The sequence below is a fragment of the Coregonus lavaretus genome (assembly GCF_964263955.1).
Source record: "Coregonus lavaretus genome assembly, chromosome: 25".
In the NCBI taxonomy this organism is placed as follows: domain Eukaryota; kingdom Metazoa; phylum Chordata; class Actinopteri; order Salmoniformes; family Salmonidae; genus Coregonus; species Coregonus lavaretus.
The window spans coordinates 9,570,830-9,593,280 of NC_140012.1; the positions used below are offsets into that span (position 1 = coordinate 9,570,830).

Sequence of the window (22,451 nt, forward strand, 5' to 3'; positions counted from 1 at the left end):
CACCTACACTAATTAAAAATCCGCTACCCCATTCCACTACTTTGACCCCATCTGTTCCTGCACAATGCCAACGGCCTGGGAGGACCGGACACCACCACTCAACACACCCTGTAACTGAAGTCAAATCTCGTATACCCTAATACTTCTCTGCAGCTGCCACCAAAACATATATTTTCTGTGATTTAAATTCAATTTCTGCAGTACAGCTGATAACCATTGCTATGAACGCTAAGAAGTCAACCTTACTGAAGCATAAATCACTCGTTGGCCTATCCCTCTGTGTTGGCAAAATCTACTACTCACTGGCATCCTCTCATGATCCCTCACCCTTGACCCAGCCACCTCTACTTTCTTCACTGCCTCAGCATAGGACACCTTCTGCACTACTCAGACTCTGGCCACTTCAACCTGCCTCTCTTGCACCGGACACTTCAGATCCCCAGCAACATGGGCCACCCTACAGTTGACACACACAACTTTATCCCCGAAACTACACAATCCTCTCTCCCATGCCCTCAATTTATGAAAAATGATTGCAGTCAAATCAAATCAAATCAAAATGTATTTGTCACATACACGTGTTTAGCAGATGGTATAGTGGGTGTAGCGAAATGCTTGTGCTTCTAGCTCGACAGTGCAGTAATATCTAACAAGTAATATCTAACGACTTCACAACATATACACACAAAACTAGTAAGGAATGGGATTTAAGAATATATACATGGACAAGCAATGACAGAGCGGCATGGACTAAGATACAGTAAAATATTATAGAATATAATGCAGTATATACATATGAGATGAATAGTGCAAGATATGTAAATGCATACTGCAGTATAATCCAAATACTGCAGTATGAAGCAAATACTGCGTCCAAAATAAAATAAATGTTTTACTGCAGTAATTTTGCAGCATAATACAGTTATACTGCACTCGGACTGCTATTACTGCGTCCAAAATACCACAGTCGACTGCAGTTACTGCACTTTTACTGCAGTTTCAAAACTGCTATCTTTTTTTAAGGTTCCTGCACACTTCCCACATCTTGGAATCTCCCTCCTACACTTGCTGCTACATGACCATAACGCACCTGTGCCGCAGTGGATTCGGCACAAAAGCTTTAACAGGATAACTGATATTGCCTAACATGACTTTGTCTGGTAGAGACTCTGACTCAAAGGGTCACAGATTTTTGGAATCCTTCAGAATAAGAGTCATGTTGTGTATACTTTGTAAATTAATAATTAGTGCGAAAATCATGGGAAATGTGCACAATTATGAATATATTTTATAATACTTATCATACAAAGAATAAAGTATTTATATAAGATATTATGTGATTTATTTGTTAATTCTTTTTATTTCTCCAAGCCTAAATGGTCAACAGTGCTTTTTTGGTGTGTATTCCTATAATTTATTGCAATTATGTATGGTGCAATATGTACTGTATGCTGATTGGGTGGCAAAATGAGCAGCGACGCGTTCTGGATAAGTTGCAGGGGTTTGATCGCACAAGTGGGGAGCCCAGCCAACAGCGAGTTGCAGTAGTCCAGACAGGAGACGACACGTGCCTGGATTAAGACCTGCACCGCTTCCTGTGTGAGATAGGGTTGTACTCTACGAATGTTGTAGAGCATGAACCTGCATGAGCAAGTCACTGCTTTGATGTTTGCAAAGAATGGCAGGGTGTTGTCCAGGGTCACGCCAAGGTTATTTGCACTCTGGGAGGGGGACATCGTGGAGTTGTCAACCATGATGAAGAAGTCTTGGAGCAGGCAGGCCTTCCCCGGGAGGAAGAGCAGCTCCGTCTTGTCGAGGTTGAGCTTGAGGTGGTGGGCCAACATCCAAGCTTTGGAAACTAGAAGTGCTCCTGAGTAGAATGGACCCCTGTGCTTCTACATCTGCATTGCTTGCTGTTTGGGGTTTTAGGCTGGGTTTCTGTATAGCACTTTGTGACATCTGCTGATGTAAAAAAGGCTTATGAATCAATTTGATTGATTGATTATTGCAATACAACATACAGACAATTATGTACGGTACAATATGTATGTCCAATATGAGCGAACGATTGGATGTAAGCTGATTGGCCACTCTTTAAGGGCCGCAAAATGAGCAGCTAAACTCCTTGGAATATAAACTCTGGATTTGGAAAGTTTAAGTGCTCCTGAGTAGAATCAACCCCCTTTTTACTGCGACACAATATACAGGAAATTGCGCACGGTGCAATATTTATGTCTATTATGAAAAACCAATAGAATTTAAGCTGATTGGCCACTCTTTAAGTGCCGCAAGATGAGCAGCAACGCTCCTCTTTTACCATCTTCATTGCGGGACTTTTATTTTGAAGGGAAATCGCCGAGGTCACGGCCTTATGACGCTTTCAAGACAACTGGGAACTCGGATAAAAACGAGGTCAAATAATTACGTCAGTGATCTTCAGGTCGCAAAAACAGAGCTCTAGAAAGATGCCCGAGGTTCCGACTTGGATTACCGTTCAAAACGAGTTCCCAGTTGTCTTTAACGCATTGAAGTTTGAAGTTGGAGATTTCCAAGTTCCCAGTTGTTTTGAACGCGGCATTATTCTTGCTAGGTCCGTGCTATCCGGGATCTTTGGGACGTCCATACCCCCCATTTAAATTGATATTAAAAATGGTAAAGGCAGGGCTGTCAAACTCATTCCATGGAGAGCAGAGTGTCTGCAGGTTTTTGTTTTTTTCCCCTTTCAATTAAGACCTAGACAACTAGGTGAAGGGAGTTCCTTACTAATTAGTGACTTTAATTCATCAATCAAGTACAAGGGTGAAGCGAAAACACGCAGACACTCGGCCCTCCGTGAAATGAGTTTGACACATGTGGGTTAAGGTAAGAGTTATAGTTAAAGGGTAGCGATGTCCCAAGGATCCCGGATAGCTAATTGCTTATTCTTGCTGGCTTCCCAGTGGTATTTTTGTTTACTAAAATCATAGACGTCAGTCGCGACGTAATATCCGTTTCTGGGCAAACTCAAAGCATTTTGTTTTATTAAATTAAAAAGTCGCCCTTTTACCTTCATATGAAATGTTATAGCGCCGACACTTTTGACCTAGCTAAAATATTATGGACAGGATAAAATTATACGCATTTAGTAGAAAAGGCTGGGTTAAAATTGAACATGTTCGAGCGGGAGCGGACAGATACCTCGCTCATACACTCACTTCAGCTCGACCGACTAACTAATCTATAGAACATCTGAGAAACCTAGCTAGCTAGCTACACGAGATAACTTTGGTTTCGTCGGGAAATCCACACAATGTGGAGTTGATGCACGTGTACAAACGGTGTTCTTTTTTTTTATTTATCGGACACGATCAATTTACCTTACGCAAGCTCATATTTGATTTAATATAATAAGCTAAACTGATTTATATAAGAAATTATAACCCAGGTTATTTTGCTAATCATATCTCAACATAATTTAAAGACAGAGACTATTTTCCCTGTCGAATAACTCGTTTTGAGGTGAGTTAACGCTCCATTATATCCTTGCTCTCTTAACGTTAGCTACCTGCACGTTTGTGTTGGGAGATCGTTTCTAGCTACTGTTATACAGCTACAGCGTGTATCTAGCTACGGAAAGATAATATACAATGCATTTCCATATACATTGCACCTTTGTTAGCTAGATAGCTAACACATTCAGAATTTGCATGCTAGCGGAGTAGTGCTGCTTTTATTTTCTTTTTAAACCAATATGGAGGAGGAGAGTGGCGTGTGTACTAGTAGTGGAGAGCTCGCCCGACTCGCTGCTGGACCATGACTCTGTAAAGCTGGCTATCTTGTTAAATAGCTAAATAACACAGGCAGCAAGCTAGACTGTTAACTGAGTTTTCAAACCATCTTTGGCTAACTGATCATTATTTGCACATCATGATACAGTATGACCAAATAGTTTCTAAACGATCTTTGACTTTGGTATCACCTCGTATTGTAAGCGGTAGCTAGCTAGCCCTTTGATTGTTGTACAGATCGAAGGATGTGTGTTAATGCACCATCTCCTGCATGATGGCCACAGTAATTAAAATTGGAGCTGCAGGTGACCAACCTATCCATATTCTCGTGCTTCTCTTGAGCGCTGTGCTCATTGGATGTTTGAAATTTGCGCACTGGTCTCTTGACGCACATCCCTTTTAATTATCTACCGAAACATTAAACAACTTACTGTGACATTAGGCTTAGTAAACCTGTAATAACCATTCACTCCCTAAAGTTCTTACATGCTTTTTTACCCACCTACGTCAAGGGCCCCTGCTAGAGAACTGGAAATAAAACTGCAACTACCAATTGGATATCACGAAAAAGGGGTAAAAAGTACCAAAAAAATAAAACATTGATATATAGACATGTAGCCACTCATGAATCACCTTCTCTCCAATGTTATTTTTTTCCTTTATACCTTATTCATTCCTGACCCCCATTGCCCTATTCTTGACTTTGACCAGGAACCAACTGCTGGTCCCACGGTCTACCTGATGAGTATGAGCGAGATTACAGAACCTTCTAATGATGCTCCCACTCTTACTGAAGGTCTTATAACATTTTTCATACATACAATTTCACTGTTTTGTCTGTGTGGGGTAAGGGAGCATATGTTTTTGTAAAAGTCAAGCTGCTATTTCTACTAACAAATCTACTTCTGCAGCTATGGGTAAACATAGGTGTTTATTATTTATGTGTGGCACTCAGTGTTGTGACTTTCCCATCTACCTCATGTGTTTCACTGAATTACAGTATATCAATTCAAAAGGTAAGGCTACCTGTCTCACAAGATGCCATAGAGCAGGGCTCTCCAACTGTGTTCCTGGAGAGCTACCATTCTGTAGGTTTTCAGTCCAACCCCAGTTGTAAGTAACCTGATTCAGTTTATCAACCAGCTAATTAATTAGAATTAGGTGCGCTAGATTAAGGTTGGAGTGAACCTACAAGACGGTAGCTCTCCAGGAACAGGGTTGGAGAGCCTTGCCATAGAGCTTAGCATTTGTAGGCTTTAAAGGGACAATCTGTAGTTGCTACATCCATTTTTTAAATAAAGATTAGCAAGAAAATGGTATAAAATAAAAAATACTGAGCTATTGTATGCTCAAAAAAAGGGGGAAATTATATTATTTTATACAATTGCTCAGAGAAAGAGATTTTATTAAACATGTACTAGAAGGAAAAAAAAAAAAGAGGGGTCAAAATTAATAGCACCCCTGTTTTCAATACGGCACTGAGCCTTTTTCTAAAATGTTTTATTAGATTGGAGAACACATTGGGGGGGGGGGGGTCTTAGACCATTCCTCCATACAGAATCTTCCCAGATCCTTGATATCCTTCGTCTGCGCTTATGGACGGCCCTCTCCAAAATCAAACCACAGGTTTTCAATGGGGTTCATGTCCATAGACTGAGATGGCCATTGCAAAATGTAGATTTTTTGGGGGGGTAAATTAACAATTTCTTTTTGGGATTTTGATGTGTGCTTGGGGTTATTATCACATCCTTCTTTCGATGCCAAACCCACCATTGGTGTGTGTGTGTGTGTGTGTGGCCAAAGAGCTCTATTTTTCAGTCATCCAACAAATGTAAACGTATGGAGTTTGCTAAATGGCATTGGATTGGAACCGGTGCTATGGTCAGATGACATGACAATAGAGCTCTTTGGCCACGCACACCAGTGGTGGGTTTGGTGGCGAAAGAAGGATGTGATAAGCGGAAAATAACCCCATACCTACTGTCAAATATGGTGGTGGATCTTTGATGTTATGGGGCTATTTTGCTTCCACTGGTCTTGAGGTTCTTGTTAAGGTCAACAGCATCATGAACTTTACCCAGTACCAGGACATTTTAGCCAAAAACCTGGTTGCCTCTGCCAGGAGCAGTGACGACCAGTCATTTAGGGCAGGTGGGGCAGTGCCTGTTTTGCATGTTATTTTGGCATTAATACGTCACATATCAGTTTGCAAACAATGTATAATTAAAAAAAATTATAATCTTTGAGTTAATAAAGCCGCATACAAACATGGTTTCTTTTTTGCTTTCTTGAGTAAGGCAGCTTCAAAATGCAGGTTTCAGCCTAGCTCAGTGCTTTCTGTGGTGGTGGGGCAGCCAGCGGAAAATACGGAGCGTAGGGGTTGGTAATGTTCTCTAGTTGCGCCGTGATTGGCTCAGTGTTCTGTCACTCATGGGGACACTATGTCACTGCCAAATCTAAGGGTAGAGCTCGAAAATTCAAGCCCCTTGGGTGCTGCCATAGAGTTATATTAGAAGTGCCCATCCAAGAAGGCTCAAGGTCATTGGCCACAGATAAAATGACGTCAAATCACATTATATCTACAGTAGCTTTGATTGGACTGATCATGTCAACATCATGCTTTCAAAATCTTAGCTAGCAGTCATCATCATGAATCAAGTCAACTATCTACTGGCAAATCCTTATCATATGAAGAGAAATAATGAAGAGAAGTTATAGATAAAACGTATCGTGCTCATCGGCCATTAGACATAAACATTACACAATAAGTTGGAGATTGCAAATTCAACAACGAGTGCTTTGGAAGGAATCAGTGGCTAACTGCAAGCATTGCAAAGCAATCACTAGCCTGCTATTCAGTGGAGTGGATGTGTGGTCCCAATTCTGGGTTTAAGGGTCTCTCTTCCAAGCTTAAAATGATAAACATTTAACATTGGCCATGCTGTCAATCCAGCATGATATCTGCCGTGCTCAAAACAACTGTTAACTGGGAAATCTGACTTCAGTGAGTTCAAGACAACTGGGAACTTGGGAAAAATGAGCTCCAACTGGGAAAATACGTTTTGAACGGTCATCCAACTCGGAATTGTAAGTCGGGAACTCGGGCATCTTTCTAGAGCTACGACCTGAAGATCACTGACGTCATCATGATTCGACCTTGTTTTTTTCCAGAGTTCCTAGTTGTCTTGAAAGCACCATAAATCCAAAGAATGCCAGACTTTGATGACAAAATTTTCCCACGAAGGACTTCCGCGCCACCTTCCTGTTCAAGTGAGCACAGCACAACAAGGTGAGTCCAAAAATGTATTGTATGCTGCTGCATAAATGATGTAATATGCCAAGGAGATATGTATACTGTAGCTAAGGAAGTAATGCTATGTGTATGTTTTGTAGTAAGCTGTTAGTAGCCCATGTGCCTCACCCTAATAATTTGGTCTATTTTCCCCTCTTAATTTCACCTACTGTTCTGACATGCCTAGAACCTGTTTTAGAGAAATGTAATCATTTAATATTGTAAGAGCTTTCATTGTCTGCTTATATGTCCCCTTTATTTATCCTACGGTTCTGACTTGGTGTACAGGGAGAACACTGTAAGAACGGCCCATGTTCTGAATTCTGTCGCTGTACATTTCAAAAGTGCTGAACAAATAGTGATATTGACTACGTCCGTCCTAGCTCGCTCATTAATGTCTTAATCGAAATTACGGATTGCCTCTTATCCGCTTGTTGTCCCCTTATGCCATAGTTAGTACATCTCAATTGTCAGTAGAAACCACATTTGTTTTAGCAAGTCAGCCATATCAGCTATGTTTAAAAAAAAAAAAAGGCATTAAATGAGGCTGAATGAACTGTTTCGATGCCAGACAAGGCTCCGCTGATACCCAGGTGTAGCAGTGGTAAGGTGTTGGGACTCTGCTTTTGGGACAGCTTTATGTAGGCCCTAACAGTTTGTGGGCACAGTTTGTCATCGTTATAGTGCAATTAATGTATTGTTTAGTGTTGCGTTGTGTAGTTTTGCTGGCATGCATCCCCAACATTTATTTTGTTTCTTTGCCCCACCAAGATTTACATGCTAAAATCGCCACTGGCCAGGAGGCTGAAGCTTGGCCACAAGTGGATCTTGCAGCAAGACAATAACCCCAAGCACACATCAAATTCCACAAAGAAATTGTTAATTTACCACAATCAAAGTTTGTGGTCAATCAAAGTCTCTGGATATGAACCCCATTGAAAATATTATGGTTTGAATTGTCAGAGGGCTGTCCATAAGCGCAGACGAAGGATAGCGAGAATCTGGCAAGATTCTGTATAGAGGAATGGTCTAAGATCCTTCCCAATGTGTTCTTCAATCTCATAAAACGTTTTAGAAAAAGGATTGGTGCTGTTATCCTTGCAAGGGGAGTGTGCCGGAAAACTTTACTCCTATCTTTTATTCTTTTTTTATGACTTGTTAAACAAAATCTCTTTCTCTGAGCAATTGTGTTAGTATAAAGTAATCAAATTTCCTATTTATTTATTTTTTTGCATACAATATAGCTCAGGATTTGTATTTATTTTATACAGTCTTTTTTTCTCATCTTTATTAAGGATGCCAATAATTTCAGTCATGGCTGAATACACAGTAATTCTTGAAAAATATAACTTAAATGCCTCATTAACTTAGTTAAGCTGTCACACCCCATCAGAACCCAAAATATAAGCTTGTTTTTCTCCAATGTTTGTAAACATAGTGAATGTAAACAAACACTATAGCCTCAACATGCTTAAAACTATCATTTTGATATCTTGGGTGGTCAGTCCTGCAACCATAGTGCTGTCTATGAATTTGAGATTGGTGAAATTTCTCCAGGCCCATCCCTTAGCTTTTTACCAAAACAGAGGCGGGGAGTCACTTTATTGTTTCAACGGGGGGTTTCCCCTTTAATGAAAAGTTCAGTATAAGTGTCACCGTCAACAGAGTGGGCGTTGTCTGGAGACGTGATTTGCTGTTCCTGCACCCACAGCTGACATTAACCCTGCAACAACAGCCCCCATCCAGTCTGAGGTGACGATGACGACGCCGGCTGAGAAGACACAGGAGAAGAAGGCTGAGGATGTTGTGGCCGTGGAGGAAGAGGAAGAAGAATATGTGGTGGAGAAAGTTTTGAATCGAAGGGTGGTGAAAGGGAGAGTGGAGTACCTTCTTAAGTGGAAAGGCTTTTCTGAGTGAGTTTACACAATACAGATGTGATATGTATTTTTGTATCCCTATGTGGAATGCTTGTATTGACCAAACAAAACCCCTCTTTCACTCCAATGCTGTTTTCTGGCTTAATTAACACTGCCTTTGTTTCTTCAGTGATGACAACACATGGGAGCCAGAGGATAATTTGGACTGTCCTGACCTGATTGCACAGTTTCTGCAGAAACAGAAATCAGCTCATGAGTCTGTAGGCAAGAGGAAGTCTGCAGAGCCTAGTGTGGAAGGAGAGGAAAGTCGACCCAAGAAGAAAAAAGATGACGTAAGTCCTAAAGACAGAAGCGTGTACACAGATGGCATCGTTTTGTCTTTTTCACATTTAGTGACATTGAGTGACACTCTCCCTGTGTTTTAGCCAGAGAAACTAAGGGGCTTTGCTCGAGGTTTGGATCCAGAAAGGATTATTGGTGCCACTGACTCCACTGGAGAACTCATGTTCCTCATGAAATGGTTTGTATTGCCCTATTCATTTTCATTTCTTTTGACCTTTATTTATACTGGTTACTACTAGACCTAATCATGCAGCAGTAGCAAGTCAACTCATGTTGCGCATATCATGTACCTGTCAATTCACATAACCCTGTGCTCTCTGTTTATCATGTGTATGCATCAATAAAAGAAAGTGGATCCATTGCCTTCAATCTCCTCATTCTGTGCATCCTGCCTATTTCATAGCACCACTACAATTCCAGAACTAGCCAGAACCCACCACTTAAGTACTCATCCAACTCGTGGTTCTCTCCACACGGCCTGTTCTTGTAGGAAAAACTCGGATGAAGCAGACCTGGTACCAGCTAAGGAAGCAAATGTGAAGTGTCCACAGGTGGTAATATCCTTCTATGAGGAGCGGCTCACGTGGCACTCTTACCCCACTGAGGAGGAGGAGAAGAAGGATGACAAGAACTAGCCGTTTGGAGAGCGGTGTGAGGTATCAAGCTGGTTCTGAAGACTATAGAGGTAGTGTTAAGGGCGTATGGGGCTCTAGGCAGAGGGTCTGAGACAAGCACGACAGCATGTGGACTCCCTTTTTGGTTTAATATCACCCATCAGGTTAAAATCTATCTGGATATGACCAAAGTCAATACAGGCTATGGGTTCTCTTGAGGAAACACAACCCTGGAAGACATGTATAATGCAGTGTTAAATGTTTTAAGATTCACTCCAGTGACTATTTGGATACTACGAGATCATTTTCACATGGCAGTTGAGTAAGAGGTCCTGGCCTTTGACATTAGTGTATAGGCTGGTGGAAATTTTATCATTCATAGTCTTGTAAACAAGTCAACGGTGCCATTTTAGTTTTTCTATGTAAATGTTTTGTAGCTTATAGTGCAAAACGATGTAAATCTTTGCTCATTTTGTGACGGTTTTAGTGTATTGAGATGACAAAACATTTTTGAAAACCATATCTTTTTACTTTGCTCATTTGTCCATCTTATCATTCTAACATTTTCATTAACAGGACTTGCTTGTCTGTTTTTGGAGAATAAACTTGTTACAATTGTCATCTGTCTCATTCTGACAGCCTAAGTTCAAGTTTGTGTAAATAGTTGGATACATTAAGGCCTTATGTATTTATCTTCACAAAACCTAATGATCAGACATTCTATTCCCCCCAAAGTATACTTTTATGGACACATTTCACCTCGTTATTAATCATGTAAATGATGCAGTCACAGATGAAAAAAACAAACACTTTATTAATCAATAAAATAACAATCCCAGATTGCCAGCAAATATTTCAAAGTAAACCAAAGAAACTACACAAACAAACCCAAAGCGGGCTGTGCAAAATGCAGACAAACTACAGCAAAAGAATGACAAAACACAAGAAAATATTTACAGAACAAACAAGACAATTAACAAAAGCAGTGCACTAAGAAGTAATAACTTAAGTGGCCTTTGCATTGTGTTGCAATGCAGGTGAATGTTTGCATGTCTTAATGTCAAATGTTTTAAAGTGCGAGAACTAACAACTTTTTCATTTAAATTGAGACAGCAACTTTTTTTCCTGCGAAAGTATTAGTACTGCATGAAACATCTGTTTAAAAGCAAAGTATTTTTACTTGGCTCCCCTCTGAGGGTAGTGATAACTATGAACGTTATGTGGATGAATAAGAACATAGGACATTCTCATCAGTGCAGCAACTTTCCCATCCTTCACTATAGATCAGGGGTTCACAAATGTACTCAAATTATATTTAAACAGCTATCTCTGCTGCATTAATAAATGGCCTAATGATATTTTTTTGGTTAGGGGTACATGCTAAAACCCAATTTGACCCCAATAAAACACACAAGCTCAGGCAATAGCACTTTAATGTTCTGATAACAGTCCAATAACCTTTGTTCTCAAAACCCTTGAATTTAGAAATGTGCTTGTGAAACAAAGGCATTCGAAAACAAGGCTCTCACTTCACATTATCCTTGTCAGTTCACTCAGTTCGATTCAGTTGGTTTACTTTTCTAATGACACGTATGACCGTAAACTATTACAGCTGACAACTAGGCTATTCATCAACTGTCTTGTCCATTGCTTCAGGTAACTATCAAATAGAATGACCACTCCCAAGTAACTCTTTCAAAAGTTACCACTATGCAATTACTGGACAGCCAAAGGGCTTATCTCTGTCACCTTACAAGAAACAAACCAATCTAATCTTAATGATAGTAAAGATGGGTGCATTTGATTTGTAATAAACGGGACACTTCCACAGGGTTGCAGTTCATACAGTACTTCCTGCAACGACGGCTATCAAAATCAATATTGTGAGTTTCCCTGGCCTGTAAAATTCCTGCAATGTGGTTACAGGCACAACACACAGTGTGTGATGCAATACGGGCAGGGAGTAGACCCAACATGATGAAGCCAGACCTCTAACCTAGCTTATTCTGGACAGTATGAGGATGTGTGGAAAACTAAGACTACCAGCAGAGCTCATCCTTAAACCTGCGGCAGAGGGATAGCCAGAGACACGGCACGATGCATACAGCCAAGCCTTAGAAGGACAAATTACAGTGCTATATAGATATACAGAAGCTGATACATTTGTAACGCAGTGTGTGCCTTCTTCCTCAGCGTCCCATCTCCTATACATCATGGCAAGCCCAAGAATACTCTCCAAGCCTCTCTTTTTTGTGTTCCAGTGTCCTAGTTCTACATCAAAGGGACTCAAAGTCAATGGCCAGTCAAAAACGGTGGTATTTGTAATAAACACATTGAGTGAGTGCAGTGTCAGACTAGCTAGACATTTGCTTAGAGAACAAGTGAAGTGCCACACATTTGGTTAGTATTTGCGGTATTGTTAAGATTATGGACTTGGTTTACCCCTCTGGTATCTTAACCCTTGACATCTCCAGGCCCTGTCTTAGCTTTCCTCTACATGTGAAACTTCTACTTACTCCAGAAACAGTCACTCCAACAATCACTCCCAAGGCCCAAGCAAGAAAACTGGTTTAACAGTCCGCTCAAAGCTGACTAACAATGGACTGGAATTACACCCAGTTTCATGTTGACTAAATGTTTGTTTTTCCTTTAACTCAGACTTCACTTGATACCAGTCTCTTCACTGCATAACATGAAGTAATAACAACATGGCCTGGTACCAAAGATCCAGAGAAACCATTCCATTCAACCCCTTATTTTCCTTGTTCGTTCCTTTTTTCCACCAAACAATGAAAATTCAGTATTCAAATTAAGAACTTCTGCTTCAAAGTCGTTTCCGAGAGAAAACACAGGAACCACAAAAGAAAAGGAAAAAAACCTAATGCAGGAAAAGTAGTCAACAATGCAGTTTCTTCTCACAAGAATCTTCTCAAAGAAAAAAAGACATCTCTCTTGCATCTGCAGAAATCTTCCTTCGTGACTTTAGCAAAATGAAAGAAAAGGCAACAGCTTCCTCCTCACTTCTTTTTGTCCTTTTGTTTCTTTTCGGGCTTACGGGTTTGCTGATCTGTCATGGTGTGGGGCATGATCAGAACGCTGCCGTCGGCGCTATACTGGAGTGAGTACTCGCTGGGGGAGTAGGGCCGGCCCTCCTCATCCCGAAGCTGGTTGAACACCTCCTGGTAGATGCTTTGCACTTTCTGCTTCATCTGGCGGATGGAGCGAATAAACTCCATCTTCTCCTTCAGCAGCCGCGCCTTGTCACGACGCAGGTCGTGCACCCCTTGCTCCAGGTTGATGATGGTATCCAGCTTGCGCTTGCGGCAGTTCTGGGCCGCCATCTTGTTCTTGCCACGTCTACGAATGTCGCGGACGAGGGCCAGTTGGGCCTCGCTCAGGTGGTGCTTGGACAGAAGCTCGTTGAACTCCTCTACAGGCAGATTTATGATCTTCTCGTTTGAGAAGGGGATCTTCATGGCCCGAGCCCGGCGCTCGTCGCGACTCGACTGTTTGTCCAGGAAGTCCTCTTGGGGCTGAAGCTTTGACTGCTTCTCACGGCCCATTTTCTTGCCAGTGGGAATCGGTAGCTCTGGGTGTTCATCGAACGATGAAGATAGTGGTAAATTGTAGGTGTGATTGTGGTTGATGTTGTCGAGCTGAGGGAGCCCGTGGAACTGGGAGGGGTCCTGGTAGCTCATGCGGCAGAGCTTGTTGAACTCGGGCTGGTAGCCCCCCACAGCACCTTCTTCTGGTTCCACAGTGGCTGACTCAGAGTCAGTGCTGTATCCCACAGCCCCTTCCTCTGAGAAGGTGGCAGAGGTGGAGGAGGAGGTGGCGGAGGAGCAGGAGGTCTCAGAGCTGCTCGGGGAGGCTGGGCTGTGACTGGAGTCTAGGGAGAGGCCTGAGTCCGAGTCGAGTTCATCCTCCAGCTGAGAGGCCTGGGCCTGGCTGAAGCCCTCCTCCATTGCCAGGTCCAGCAGACTGATCTCATCCAGCATAGACTCCTCCAGCAGACTGCTGAAGGGATCAGGCACCACTGGGGTGGAAGTGATGTTGTTGGTGCTGTTCAGAGGCGGTGGGAGAAAGAGTCCAGTCAGGTTGGTGGCTCCGAATGTAGAGTTGACGTTGGAGGAGTTGCTGGAGGACATTCTAAGCAAGGGGGGCCGTGCGGTGCTAGTGGCATCTATCACTGGATTGAAAAGTGTGGGAAAGTCCTGGCTGCAGCTAGGGAGGGAGGCCTGGTGAAGGCTGACATCTTGGTGGATAAGGGTGGAGGAACGAGTAAGTCCAAAGCTTCCAACGGAGTCTGACTCGCTTGTGCTGCCACTGGTATTGGCACTGTTGGAAGTAGTGCTGAGGAAGGAGTTCTCGGAGGTGTTATTAACCTCCATTTCCTTCAAAAGAGAAAAAATTGGTTAGAGAAATTAACAAAACTTTTTTTACTGGAGAACCAGTTGTGATTAAAGCGCAAGGACAAACCTGTAGTTCCATGATAGCCATGATGTCTTGCCACTGCTGCTCCAGGTCCAACTGGGGCACAGGCTGGGGTAACGGGGGAGGCTGTGGTAGGCCCCGAGATGTGGATGGAGCTTCTTCATTGGCCACCGCAAGCTCAGCTGTGACTACAGGGGCTGGAAACTGATAAGATGTTTACCTTTAAAAGTCTCACAATAATTTTTGGGATTTCCTTAGCCTATAATGTCAATATAGCATTTGTAATATCATGGTTTGTTTAACTTAATTTCAAGATGCTTGTCTCCTAAAACAGCTTGCAAATGTCTTTACCTCAGGAGATTCTTCTCCGAAAGGGAAGGTGGCCTCCAGCAGCCTTAGGCATTCCTGCAGGGACAGTGAGGTCTGAGAGCCAAGGCCTGGGAGCTGGGGGAGGGGAGGGGGAGAACAGACAGCACAGAGGTCACTCCCTTTACTATCAACTGCAGTGGACACACGATCATGAAAAACACAATCTGTGCCCTTAGCTACCTGCTCTGGTATGCTCTCCCCGGTCTCTCCATCCACAGGCTGAGCCTCTTGAAGGTTCACTCCATTCCTCCATCTCTCCTGTGCCTCTGCTCTTTCCTCCTCCTCCTCCGGGCTGGGCTTTTCCGCCTCACTCGCCTTCTGGCGGCTGCTATAGTTGAACACTTCCCGTCCTGCCCCAAGGTCGATATCCTGTCGCCACAGGATGTCAATCAAATCAATGTCCTGAAAAAGACATGACATGAAAAAGATGTTAGGACTACAAAGAAAAGAGCCCTCTTGATTGAGTTGCACAACATCTTGTCTTACACAACTTAATTCTAAATAAAAAGCACTTCAAGGAAAGAGAGAACTACAGTGCCTTCAGAAAGTATTCACACCCCTTGACGTTTTCAAAAAAATGTGTTACAGCCTGAATTTAAAATGGATTAAATTGAGATTGTGTCACTGGCCTACACACAATGCCCAATAATGTCAAAGTGGAATGATGTTTTTAGAAATGTTTACAAATTAATTTAAAATTAAAAGCTGAAATGTCTTGAGCCAATAAGTATTCAACCCCTTTGTTATGGCAAGCCTAAATAAGTTCAGGAGTAAACATTTGCTTAACAAGTCACATAATAAGTTGCATGGACTCACCGTGTGCAATAATAGTGTTTAACATGATTTTTGAATGACTACCTCATCTCTGTACCCCACACATACAATTATCTGTAAGGTCCCTCAGTCGAGCAGTGAATTTCAAACACCGATTCAACCAGAAAGACCAGGGAGGTTTTCCAATGCCTCGCAAAGAAGGGCACCTATTGGTAGATGGGTAAAAATAAAAAAAGCAGACATTGAATATCCCTTTGAGCATTGTGAAGTTATTAAATTATACTTTGGATGGTGTATAAATACACCCAGTTACTACAAAGATGCAGGCTTCCTTCCTAACTCAGTTGCCAGAGAGGAAGGAAACCACTCAGGGATTTCACCATGAGGCCAATGGTGACTTTAAAACAGTTAGAGTTTAATGGCTGTGACAGGAGAACACTGAGGATGGATCAACAACATTGTAGTTACTCCACAACACTAACTTAAATGACAGAGTGAAAAGAAGGAAGCCTGTACAGAATACAAATATCCCAAAACATGCATCCTGTTTTCAATAAGGAACTAAAGTAAAACTGCAAAAAACGTCACAAAGAAATTAACTTTATGTCCTGAATACAAAAGCATTGTGTTTGGGGTAAATCCAACACAACACTGAGTACCACTCTTCATATTTTCAAGCATGGTGGTGGCTGCATCATGTTATGGGTATGCTTGTCATCGGCAAGGACTAGGGAGTTTTGGGGGATAAAAAGAAACAATAAATCTAAGTACAGGCAAAAAAATCCTTGAGGAAAACCTGGTTCAGTCTGCTTTCCAACAGACACTGGGAGACAAATTCATCTTTCAGAAGGACGATAACCTAAAACACAAGGCCAAATACACACTGGAGTTGCTTACCAAGATGACATTGAATGTTCCTGAGTGGCCTAGTTAGAGTTTTGACTCAAACCGGCATGAAAATCTATGGCAAGACTTGAAAATGGCTGTCTAGCAATGATCAACAACCAACTTGACAGATCTTGAAGAATTTTTTTAATAATAATGTGCAAATATGGTACAATCCAGGTGTGCAAAGCTCTTAGAGACTTACAGCTGTAATCGCTGCCAATGGTAATTCTAACATATATTCCCTCATCGGTGTGAATACTTATGTAAATGAGCATGTTGTATTTCCTTTAAAAAAAAAATATAATAATAATAATAATATGATTTTTCATTATGGGGTATGGTGTGTAGATGGGTGAGAAAAAAATAATATTTAACCCCTTTTGAATTCAGGTGGTAGCACAACAAAATGTGGAATAAGTCAAGGGGTATGAATACTTTGACGGTCCTGTACTTGACTGTGGTGCAAAAATCAAAGATGCCTATACCTGTGATACTGTGTGCATTACATTTGGATATTTTCATCCTCAGGTCAACACAAGGAGTGATATATAATACGATAAAAAATTGTCCAGTGAAAATCTCATTATTAAAAGTTCATATTCTATTTGCCCATATCCAAATAATGTTGTTGACTCATCCTATACTCATATGTGGCCAAAGCATAAATTGGAGAAAAAAATCCACTTCAAAAACCCCACCTCAAACTTGTGTCTCAAACAGACTTGCTATTTCCTCACAGAGGATGAGTTGGATGAGCTGGCCAATCAGCAGTCTACTGGCATGAATATTTTTTCATGACCAGTATACGCCTAGACAACATTCTGTTGTTGGGGTATGCCCACACCATTCTAACACAGAAAATCTGCTTTTTTAACATACTTATCCTTTGGAAGGAAAACTATTTCACTCATAGTATAATTAATTATAGGAAATATTTCATAGAAATCTTGAAACACTGGACAGTTACTTTAAAAGTCAGATTATGTAACTTCAGATCATGTAAGCAGGGATGGGCAATTGATGGGGTGGGGGCCATAAAAAAATAATGAGGGGCCGAAGTGGCTCGCAGGTCTGCATACCAACATATAATAATAATATAATATGCCATTTAGCAGACGCTTTTATCCAAAGCGACTTACAGTCATGCGTGCATACATTTTTTTTTTTGTGTATGGGTGGTCCCGGGGATCGAACCCACTACCTTGGCGTTACAAGCGCCGTGCTCTACCAGCTGAGCTACAGAGGACCACAACATCAATGCATATCCACACTAGCAGTCAGAGCTGGCCCTAGCCTTTTGGAGGCCTAAGTTAACACCCCCCCCCCCCCGGCAAAACACGAGCTGACATTGGCTAATTGAGTGACTGTCAGTGACTGACATAAGTGCTGACGCACAACCAAATTTCGAAATTGCACCTGATGTATTCTACTATTCTAACTCTCAACATATTAACTTGAGACCCCAACTGCGTTCCTAAAAATAAATATATATCTATCCACGGGGGCCGCCAGTTGCCCATCCCTGATGTAAGCCCACTAATGCAACCGTAGCCACTTAATTACCATAAAAATGTGATCCATTCAGACTTAGTTAATTCTACTTTAACAATGGCTTAGTGTCGCCCAAAACCACACTGACTCCCAGTGGTGGTCCTGTGACTATTAGGGGCACGGATGATTCTAATGCAAGGACATTACAATAATGCAAATAACACAGATTACACAATAATGCCAGAAATAACTTCAATTATATTACAATTGTGATTTATCAAGGTTCACACATACAAGGCGTCTCTAATATACAGCTAAAAACAGTAATCTGAGAAGTATGCCTACATCCTCCTAGTAACACATCCCTCCCTGTACATTACAATAGAAGTGCCATGCCTCAGCTTGGCATAGTCTTGTGAGCCTGAGTAGAGGTGAGATCATCACATGCTTTCCTACCTCTTTGGTGAGGTCATCGTTGCCATCCCTGTTGCTCTGCTCCTGGCTGTCCTCGGGGGCCACGGCTCCCAGGGTGCTGTCCTCTCCACTCGGGTTGTAGGTGGACTCAGGCGCTCCGCCGCCACCCCTCATGGCCGGGGCTTCGGAGTTGTTCACGTCCTCCAGGCCGGCCCCATTGTCCAGGGTGATGCTGGGGCTGGACTGGCTGGCGGCGGACACCACAGTCTCAGGGTCACGGTGCACCAGCCACGTGCTCAGCTCTGGACTGGGCACTGACAGGCGATCCAGCTGGCGCACCTGGTTCAGCAGCCGGCGGGTGGTAAAGAACTGGTCGAGGTCCACACTCTTGGGATGGATGCCATACCCGTCCAGCGTGTTGCGGAGGTTGTGGAACTGCGTCTGGGTGTAGGCCGAGCTGGGGCCTAGGATGATCTCCCGCAGTGGGGGCAGTTGATTGCTCAGGTAGGTGTCCAGGTCCACCCGCACCCCAATGAGACTCAGGAGGATGGTGAACTGAATCAGGCCCTCTGTGAAGTACTTTTTCAGGTAAAGCATTTCTTTACAAAGGAACAAAAAGTGAAAGTAAAAAATTTAAACAAGGGACAAACTAGTGGCACAATAGTTGATACTGAGATAAAGACTGGGATAAACAATTAAAGTATGAAAATTGCAGATACGACAGAAGAGGGACTTTTGCGACTTTCTCTTTTCGCAGTATTGTGCAGAGTTCGCTTAAAATGTGAATAGAATAGAGAGGGTTTCTGCGGTCTTGAATGCACATCCAATATCAGTCAAAGGGTAAACCGTGTTCTAGGTCAGTAAGTCCTCCCATACCTGCAGAGACAGACAGACAGAGAGATCAAGGCCAAATTAAACCTTATTTTCTTGGTATTGATGCTTTAAAAAAATGTATGACAGGATAAAGAAATATGAATTAGTTGAGTAAACAAGCTTAGATTAAATGTTAGGTTCAATATCCTCCAACCTAAGCCTGTGTACTACAGTCTGATTTCACAGTAAAAAATAAATAAATGTAAATTACACTACATAATGTCAAAATAATATATTACATGACATAACAGAAGCTGAATGCATCAAATATTGTTCAGACCAGATGAAATGTGAGTATGGCCTCAGATATTGAAACAAACCTGCTTTTCCTCAAACGTGTACCATGGGCAGTCAGCCACACAAGATTTAAGATGACCAAATTCACTGATAACCAACATGAATAGCCCAATCAAACGCACACTAAACTCATAACCATAAACCAAACATATGCACTGCCAGTGCAGAGGCAATGAATGCAAAAACAATGTTCCATGTATTTGATCTATTCCAGAGCAAACACACCTGACTCCAATTGTCAACTAATCATAAAGCCCTTGCGAGCTAGTTCAGGGCTACAGTAAAATTGTTAACTGGGGGTCCCCGAGGAGAGGTTTGAAAACCACTGTCTCTAGAGAACACACTGTACCTCAACCCCAATTCAAGAAGGCCAATTTGACATGCCAACCTGACAATGCACAACAACTGAAATGCATCACCTAGGTCAGTGCATAACAGGAATAGATGTGAAGGTGAAAGAGGGAGGGTCTCGGGTTCTCCTCCAGTAGCTACGCTTCATGACTCCCATCCCTAGCAGTCTCCCTCTCATCCATTTGCTTTTCAAGATCTGCAGCTTACCGATGTATCACTCACACAATTACATTAAAATAATAGCAATAAAAATAATGCATCAGTATATCTGTCAATAATGTTTCAAAGTAGGCAGCCTATCAACATCGTAGCCAGCATCCACCGGTATTTCTCGTCCAGAGGGAAGTGTTGATAGCGCTCATTTCCGATATCAAGCAACCTCCCTAACAACAAGTGGCGCAGAGATGACTGACAGGCTGGTGAACCATTCACAAGGCAAGGATACGATCACAACGTTGGAGTCTCACACATGTTAACCAATGGGGAAAAGATGGGGGCGGGATGTTGAGGTGACAGCAACGGGGGAAGAGAAATTGCTAAGATGTAACGTTAGCTAGCTAACTGTTACTATGTATTTTAAAACAATGTCTTGCATTACCAATCTCAACTAAACGTACACACAAGAAGCAGATAATGCATCCGCCTACTTTACGTCGCTTGTCCAAAACATTCAAGCGCAATTAGCTACAAGCTAACGTTATGTAGCTAGCCAACGTTCGCTAGCTAGCAAAGCTAGTTGGCTAACGTTAGATAGCTAGCTAGCTAGCTAGCTAAAACCTATTTTATACTTACGCGTGGAGATTTTATACATCTGCCTGTATGCCCACAAGTCGGCCACCTTCTATAACCATTATTTGATTTCAGAAGAGTTCTCTCATATGTTTTATTAGCATTACACAATGTCATTATCCACCCTTTCCCCCCATTGAATGGCCCACCATGACTTGCAATATTTCTGCTTGCTAGCTAACAGCAGCGCATCTGACACCAAAACACGCTTCCTACAGAGCGTGCGTAGAACATTCTAGAGCGCATGTTTACATCACCGGAGTGAAAATCCACGAATTTCATCGACTGGCTTCACAAATTAATTATTCAGTTAGGCAAAAAAAAAAGCCATCTTCATGTCATATTAAGATTTTGGAATTATGGAAATTGAATACAACAATCAGACCTTTCTATAAAATGAGTCGATTTCTGTGGGCTATATGCTTCCAAATCATTTGAGAAATAGGATGGGCTGCCTATGAATTATCTAATAATTCACACAGAAAGTGAAAAACTGGTTTCACAATTATACCTAGGCTATGTAACAACATGTGTTATGAAACGTTTTATGCCATGTTTGTTTCTTAACATTTTATTTTATTTTCCTTTCTACTATTTTCTAATCATCCTCTTATTTTAAAGGTCCAATGCAACCGTTTTTATCTCAATTTTAATCATTTCTGGATAACAATTAAGTACCTTATTGTGTTTTTTTTTCAAATAAAATTCTAAAAAATAAACAAAAATAGCTTCTTTGCAAAGAGCAATTTCTCAAGCAAGAATTTTGCTAGGACTGTCTGGGAGTGGTCTGAGTGGGGAGGGGAAAACTGAAAACTAGCTGTTATTGGCAGAGAGGTTTGGAACGAGCTTACTTATTGGTCTATCTATCACCAGGCAGGCCAAAACTCCATCCCAGCCCAGGCTGAAATTTCAGGCAGTCTTTTCAAACAGCTCTAAACTAAAAGGGAATTATCATAATTTTCACAATTTCATATTATTCCAACCTCATAGTGTGTAGAAATATATATAAAACACAGGAAAATCACGTTTTTGACTGCACTGGGTCTTTCAAACCTGACTGGTACACTATGGAGGGTGATCAGTGCCAGTTTGAAAATTAAATGCTAAATAAGAATGAAATTGTTTTCATATCAGTGTGCATGATTCATGACACAATTAAATTGCAAAGTTAAAAATAAAAAATAAAATAGTTAATAGAAAATTGTAAATGGTAAACAGACATTCTAAATAAAAAATTGTAAATGGTAAACAGAAAAAGGTAAATGGTAAACAGAAAATGCTAAGTGTAAAGTTAAATTGACATTGGCTGTTTTCATTTTCCAACTACCCAATTAAGAATTTTCTCTTTTCATTAAGCATTTACATTTTTCAATTGTATGCAAATTGGGGGTGTGAACCAGGAGAGGGAGTGTATCACCACACCCCAATGTAGAAGCACATCCTAACCATGTCGGGCTGTCTGTACATGGATTTTAGACTAGTGTAACCAACACACAGGGTACCGGAAAGGCGTAGGCCTGCTAAGCTGAAGCCTAATCAGGTCTCAGGCAAGGTTAGGCTTACTCATCATGCATGTGTGGTCACTGAACCACCTCAGTTACAATTCACCATCCTTTGACCTCCTCCTCACAGAGACCCATCTGAGTCACGGCAGAAATTGCCTAGGCTTTGGCTCAGCAGGCTAAGATGTCCTTCTGGTGTACAGGACACCAGGTTGGAACCCCGTCGGTTACACTAGTCTAAAATCAATGCACAGAGAGTGTGACATGGCTAGGATGTACCACTGCATGATGAGAAATAGAAAATGCAAAATTGGGCAGTTGGAAAATGAAAACAGACACTTTCCATTTCACTTTGCATTTACCATTTTCTGTTAACA

At 41.7% G+C, this 22,451-nt stretch overlaps 2 protein-coding genes across 5 annotated transcripts; one reads left to right on the top strand and one right to left on the bottom strand.

Moving 5' to 3' along the window:
* Nucleotides 1-2,978: 2,978 nt before the first annotated feature.
* Nucleotides 2,979-10,513, top strand: LOC311101096 (chromobox protein homolog 1-like). 4 transcript variants are annotated; one of them, XM_084142151.1, is made up of 8 exons: nucleotides 3,085-3,498; nucleotides 4,280-4,340; nucleotides 4,479-4,563; nucleotides 6,939-7,056; nucleotides 8,771-8,972; nucleotides 9,106-9,268; nucleotides 9,362-9,456; nucleotides 9,769-10,513. In XM_084142151.1, the coding sequence occupies exons 4-8, from the start codon at nucleotides 6,990-6,992 to the stop codon at nucleotides 9,911-9,913; spliced, it is 672 nt and encodes a 223-aa protein (XP_083998277.1). In that variant the 5' UTR covers nucleotides 3,085-3,498; nucleotides 4,280-4,340; nucleotides 4,479-4,563; nucleotides 6,939-6,989; the 3' UTR covers nucleotides 9,914-10,513. The 4 variants fall into 4 exon arrangements, with proteins under 4 accessions (XP_083998279.1, XP_083998277.1, XP_083998280.1 ...); XM_084142153.1 differs by lacking the exon at nucleotides 6,939-7,056 and having other exon boundaries at nucleotides 2,979-3,498; XM_084142154.1 differs by lacking the exons at nucleotides 4,280-4,340; nucleotides 6,939-7,056 and having other exon boundaries at nucleotides 3,086-3,498.
* A 173-nt stretch (nucleotides 10,514-10,686) lies between these two features.
* Nucleotides 10,687-20,757, bottom strand: LOC311101208 (endoplasmic reticulum membrane sensor NFE2L1-like). Its single transcript, XM_084142313.1, has 6 exons — nucleotides 20,576-20,757; nucleotides 18,305-19,138; nucleotides 14,876-15,097; nucleotides 14,678-14,770; nucleotides 14,372-14,530; nucleotides 10,687-14,286 (listed from the first exon to the last, which is right to left on the bottom strand). The coding sequence occupies exons 2-6, from the start codon at nucleotides 18,857-18,859 to the stop codon at nucleotides 12,910-12,912; spliced, it is 2,406 nt and encodes an 801-aa protein (XP_083998439.1). The 5' UTR covers nucleotides 18,860-19,138; nucleotides 20,576-20,757; the 3' UTR covers nucleotides 10,687-12,909.
* Nucleotides 20,758-22,451: the final 1,694 nt, after the last annotated feature.